The sequence below is a fragment of the Aythya fuligula genome, chromosome W (genome assembly GCF_009819795.1).
Source record: "Aythya fuligula isolate bAytFul2 chromosome W, bAytFul2.pri, whole genome shotgun sequence".
NCBI lineage: Eukaryota > Metazoa > Chordata > Aves > Anseriformes > Anatidae > Aythya > Aythya fuligula.
The window spans coordinates 13,086,647-13,092,830 of record NC_045594.1 but is presented as its reverse complement, the minus strand read 5'-3'; the positions used below and the strand labels follow the sequence as shown (position 1 = coordinate 13,092,830).

The following is a 6,184-nucleotide window of genomic DNA, read 5'->3' as shown; positions in this document are numbered from 1 at the left end:
CACCCTTATTGAGCTTTTTTTGGCAGTACAAAAGAGCAGGAGAAAAAAACTGCCATGAAGCGTGCCCTGGAACTTCGGCACTGGCCATGAGGAGGAAGAAATATCCAGGGGAAAAAGCTGGTCTTGCTGATGGAGACTGAGGCAAAGAAAGCATTAAGTACCTCAGCCTTTACCTCCTTTCTTGTCACCAGCTTTCCCCCCACATCCAATAAAGGCTGATGATTCTCCCTAATCTTCCTTTATGTGAAGTATTTCTATAAGCAGTTTTTATTGTCTTTGACAGTAATATACAGATGGAGCTCCATCTGGGCTTTGGCCCTTCTAACTTTGACCTGCACAGCCCCATAACATTCAGGACACAGCTCCAGACAAACTGACAGCATGCATGGGAGGAAATCACAGAAGAGGTGGAACCTGGCAGCCTTCCATCGCGTACACTTCTGTGACTCTGTGCTGCAATTCCGTTCAACTGGTTACTCCTGTATTATCCAAACTTTCCTGAAAGTCCTGATGCTGCTGTCTTGTGAGAGATAGCACAATCACATGGAATTAGAACTGTCTGCCTGCAGATCTTAACGCCTGACAGAATGGAGCGTCAGTCCACGGCAACCTTGAGAAACCTCAAGATTTGTCTAAAGAAACATCGTGCCCTTTACAAGAAGAAGAGCCCAGTCCTGCAATGATGAAGAGTAACCCCACATATCAGGGCAGCCTGGGACCCTGCAGAGTGAGCAGTGCCCAGGAGGAGAAGGTTCTGGGCACCACGAGGGATGCCATACGAGCAGTGGTGCCTCCTCACGAGGAACCAGGGCAGCTTCCTATAGAGCTGTCTTACGAGTAGCATGGCAACCAAGAAGATCTGAGTTATCAGACTCAGCTCAGATGTGTAAGCGATCACCAACAGAAGGGTCTGCAGCCAGCAGGGAAAGAAGTAGAGGTATGAGAGTCCTTAGGTAAGGCTGCTGTGGAAAGGATTAAGGGCTGTGACAAGACTGAGAGTGCCAGCAGGACCCAGGTCTTTGTATCCAAGGCTATGGCTGTTGCCTCTGCCACTGAGGCTTATGAGGAAACAACTGACTGTGAAAGCACCAGGGCCTCATTGCCTCCTCGCCCCCACCCATGAACCAGGCAGGGGTTGTACCATTCTCCAGCACTTGGCAATGCACATCCCTCTCTCCTACTGCCCCACAAAGAGCCCTGAGCAAGGTGTGGAGGGAAAGGATCTCCCTTCCCAGAGGACAGGGGTCCCTTCCCTGGCCCTTGTGCTTGGTGAAAGAAAAACAGTTTTCCTACACATCAGTGTCACCTTCACATTGTCTTTGTCTCCTTGTCCTCACTGCCTCCAGTGTTCTGCTCTAACGAGCTCCAAGGGAGCCTGTGTCAGTGCTGGCCCTCAGGGGGACACTGCAGGAAACTTGCCTCTGACTTGGACTTCTGGAGAGCTGTCTTCAATTGTCTCTGAGTGCCTGAGGTTCGTGGGCTCATCAGCAAAGCCCCCAGAGGGGTGATTGCAGTGCCTTAGGCTGGTGCTGTGCTGCTGAGTTGGGCCAGGCTCATGGGACAGAGAGAGCTCGTGGCAAGAGGGCCCTGGAGCAGAGAGACAGCTGTGCCCAGGAGCAGCTCCTCTGCACAGCGCAGCAGGGCTGGGGGCTCTGACCGCAGCTGGCACGCAGAAAGGAGAGAAGGAGAGAGGGCTTGGAGGCACTGAGGAGCGCAACAACAGAGGGCAGCGTGTGGCAGGACACATCTGCAGGCTCTTGACACCGTGAGGCTCTGGCAGCAGGGCACTGCAGGTGGGGTTGCCAAGGGGTCTTCTACAGCTGGCACATCTGATGGCTGACAGCATCTGTCAGGGTGGGTCTCTCTGTTTCTCCAGGTAGGAGTAGAAGATGTTTTAAAGAACGGTATTTGTGATTGGATTTTTCAAGAGAAAGACCAAGGCAGAGTCTACCTGAAAAGCAAGACTTTTTCTGCAGTCTGTGCTTTCAGGTTACTGCAGTGGAGGGGAGGCAGGTTTCATGGTAATCCGTTGTCAGGATTGTACAGGAGACTGAGACTCCTGGAGCATAGCACTGAGAAATTGATATGTCATTGATGAAATTTGAAAACTACCTTCCCAAACCTCATCTCACAGACTGCACCAATATCATCAAAAATTGGTCTTCTCACATTTTATCCTAGATGATCTTTAAGAGCTACAAACCCACTGAAATCTCCTGTGTTTGGGAGGTGTCTACAGGCCAAAGCAGAGCAGAAAGCATTTGCAATGAGCAGGAGCTGCATTGTCTGCAGGCAGAGCTGCAGCACAGGAGGGTCTGCTGAGTGTCCGTTTGTCCCTCCCTGGCCTTGCCTCCCCTGGCAGCAGCACGCTGGCATTCCTCCTGGCTTCTCCACCTGGCCGTGCTGCTGCTGGTCTTTTTCCCAGGCTGGCTGGGGATGGGGGTTTCACATGCCCAGGTAGTGAGCCCTCGGTGTGCTTGAGTGAAGGGGAGTACGGGGACAGGGTGAGGGGTGTGGAGATGTGCACTTTGAGCCTGGATTCCTCTGCTCTCAGCAGTGTCTTTGCTCTTTTCAATCAAACATGTGAGTAGAACTTTCCTGCAGCTCTCACAGGGCAGCTGAGACCGTATTTCATGGACAGACTGGCTGTCATACCTGAAGAACACTGTGCACTAAAGTGACAGTCCCTTTTTCTCTGATAATGATCTACAAGGATTCCCTTTGAGTCCAGCAGAAATAACCGGGATCTGTGGCTTAGAAACACTCCTCAGGAGTGGTGGGACAGCTGAAATAAAAAACTCAAAATACAAAAATTTAAAATAAAATTTAAAAAAAGCCTCCACAACTCTGCTCTGCAGTTTGGTGAACTGGGAGCAACACTTGGGAAAAACTGTTTGAGATCAGGAGGGAAGTGAAACTGACATTTCCCCATGTTCCTCTTCACCTCTTGCTGTAGGACAGGACTGATTCCTGCACTGCCCACAGTAGAGCCCCCTGATCCAACAGACACACTTAGGCAGAATGAATCAGGATGCATGAAAGGGATCTGCAAAATGTCTGCCAGAAAGTGCACAATATATGTGATAATTTTAAATGAGAAATTGAATTTGTTTTCCTCTGATGCATTTCTTGTACTTTATTACTCTCACCCTCTTCTTTGTTCAGGACCACATCCTAGAAAAAGCAGATGTCCAACAGAAGCACCATCACTGAGTTCCTCCTGCTGGTATTCGCAGACACACGCGAGCTGCAGCTCCTGCACTTCGCGCTCTTCCTGGGCATCTACCTGGCTGCCCTCCTGGGCAACGGCCTCATCCTCAGCGCCGTAGCCTGCCACCACCGCCTCCACACCCCCATGTACTTCTTCCTTCTCAATCTTGCCCTCCTTGACCTGGGCTGCATCTCCACCACTCTGCCCAAAGCCATGGCCAATGCCCTCTGGGACACCAGGGCCATCTCCTATCAAGGCTGTGCTGCTCAAGTTCTCTTTTTTGTCTTCTTCTTTGCTTCAGAGTATTCAATTCTAACTATCATGGCCTACGACCGCTACGTTGCCATCTGCAAGCCCCTGCACTATGGGAGCCTCCTGGGCAGCAGAGCTTGTGCCCAGATGGCAGCAGCTGCCTGGGGCAGTGGCTTTCTCTACTCAGCCCTGCACACGGCCAACACATTTTCTCTCCACCTCTGCCAAGGCAACGCTGTGGACCAGTTCTTCTGTGAGATTCCCCACATCCTCAAGCTCTCCTGCTCAGATGCCTACCTCAGGGAAGTTGGGCCACTTGTGTTTAGTTTTTCTTTAGCATTTGGTTGTTTTGTTTTCATTGTGGTGTCCTATGTGCAGATCTTCAGGGCAGTGCTGAGGATGCCCTCTGAGCAGGGCAAGCACAAAGCCTTTTCCATGTGCCTCCCTCACCTGGCCGTGGTCTCCCTCTTTCTCAGCACTGTCATGTTTGCCTACCTGAAGCCGCCCTCCATCTCCTCTCCATCCTTGGACATGGTGATGGCAGTTCTGTACTCGGTGCTGCCTCCAGCACTGAACCCTCTCATCTACAGCATGAGGAACCAGGAGCTGAAAGCCACACTGAAAAAACTGATTCTATTTACTTAGCAATAAATTGGCTATCTCACTTTTCTGGTTTTACTCACGTTAATCTCAGGCAGTTTGTGAGCTTTAGGTATAGCATTCTTTAAAATTCTTTTTCCAGTTAGATGTTTGCTTTCATTCCTCTTTTCCAGATGACCAGTCCTCTGTGAACCCAGAGGCTTTCTCTGAATGTGTTTATCCCTAAATGACACCTGGCCTCTGTTCTGGTATCTTGTTAATAAAATGAAGTTGCTCATGCTTAGGGTTCTTCTTCCCAATCTGGAGTGCAGAAGACAATCAGGGAATGCCAGGCTTAAGGCATCGGTCTTGTACTTGGGTTTCACCTGGACACAGGGACATGGGGGCACCAGGTTTTGGGTGAGGGAGTGAGGGCTGGACTGAGTTGTCACTGGTGGATGCCCAGTGCCCCTGGAGAACCTGACCCTTCAAGAAGCAGCTTCTTGGGATTGAAACGTGAGAGGACCGGTGGCATCAAGGAGGTATTTGGAGCCACCAGGATATCCTAAGGCTTCTCCTGGGATATTGAGTGCCTTGTGTTGGGTGGGCAGTGAGTGGATCTTCACAGTAAAGCTAAGCCAAAGGATGGATTTGCTAAAGGGAGCTCTGCAGTGCCAGGGCACAAAGCTGGGTAACAGCACAAAGGTCTCAGAGGCCTTCAGTTGAAAGGGCCAAAAGGGTGAGCAGGCAAGGGCAGAGAGGTGGGGAGAGTTGGGCAGGGGCTGAGCTGGGCTGGTCAGTGCCCGGCAGAGGGCAACAGCAGCGTCAGGGAGTGGTGGCAGCATGCAGGGGAGGGCTCCCAGCAGGGCTTGGTGCTGCAGAGCCAGGGCTGCGCCAAGGGAGCCCAGAGCTGCAGGGGCAGGGGAGAGGAGGCCGCTCTGGGCCCTTGCTGGCCTGGGCAGAGCAGGAAGGGGGCCCAGGGCATTCGTCCCCTCCCTGCAGCCTGTCAGCACGTCTGCTGAAGGCCAGGGCGGCTGCTGCAGGGGCAGGGAGCTCAGCATGGCCCTTGCAGCCCCCTGCCCTGGGCCAGCCTCTGCCCTTGGGCTCGGACCCGGCCTTGGCTCTGTTGGCAGGAACACTCTTGGCATGTTCTTCCTGGCCTCCCTTCGCCTGCGCACAGCTGCTGCCCACTCAGGCTGCTGCCACAAACGTGTCCTCACCAGCAGCACCACCCCTTGGGCTGCTTCTGCTGGCCTCCCCCACCCCACTGCCTTGATTCCTTGTCTCTGCTAGGCCCCAAATCCTGCACCAAAATGCATCCCTTGGCTTTCAGCACCCTCTCCCCTGCCGTGGTGGGACATGTAACAGGTGGGAAAGCCCACCTGTTAAACACGTGGCTCCGGGGCTGGTGCCAACGCAGAAATCTTGGGTTTTTTGATCATGGGGCACTTTACTCAGCACCTGGCCTGATGGCCGCAGACGGGTCCCTATCTTTTAGGGGAAAAAGGATCCTGGGCCAGGAACTGGCAGGGCTCATTGAGAGGGCTTTAAACTAGGTAGGAAGGGGGATGGGGCTGAGGCTAGCATTGTTGGGGCTGTGCCAGGGGGAACAATGGCAAGGCCGGAGGATAAGGCAATGGCCCAGCTGAAGTGCATCTACACCAATGCACGCAGCATGGGTAACAAACAGGAGGAGCTGGAAGCCATCGTGCGGCAGGCAGGCTACGACTTGGTTGCCATCACGGAGACGTGGTGGGACCAGTCTCATGACTGGAGTGCTGCAATGCCTGGCTATAAGCTCTATAGAAGGGACAGGCAGCATAGAAGGGGTGGTGGTGTGGCTCTCTATATTAGAGAGTCTTTCGAGGTTGTAGAACTCGAGGTTGGGAATGACAAGGTCGAGTCCCTTTGGGTTAGGATCGGCAGGGACAACAAGGCTAGTGTCCTGGTCGGGGTCTGCTATAGACCGCCGAACCAGGATGAGGAGACGGATGAGGAATTCTACAGGCAGCTGACAGAGGTTGCAAAATCATCAGCTCTTGTACTCGTGGGGGACTTCAACTTCCCTGACATATCCTGGAAGCACAACACAGCCCTGAGAAAGCAGTCTAGGAGGTTTCTGGAGAGCGTGGAAGATAGCTT

At 52.8% G+C, this 6,184-nt stretch overlaps 1 protein-coding gene across 1 annotated transcript; it reads left to right on the top strand.

Annotated features, from left to right (window-relative positions):
• Window positions 1-3,187: 3,187 nt before the first annotated feature.
• LOC116501409 (olfactory receptor 14C36-like) lies at window positions 3,188-4,108 on the top strand. The gene has a single exon (XM_032206945.1). The coding sequence runs from the start codon at window positions 3,188-3,190 to the stop codon at window positions 4,106-4,108; it is 921 nt and encodes a 306-aa protein (XP_032062836.1).
• The last annotated feature ends 2,076 nt before the right edge of the window (window positions 4,109-6,184 follow it).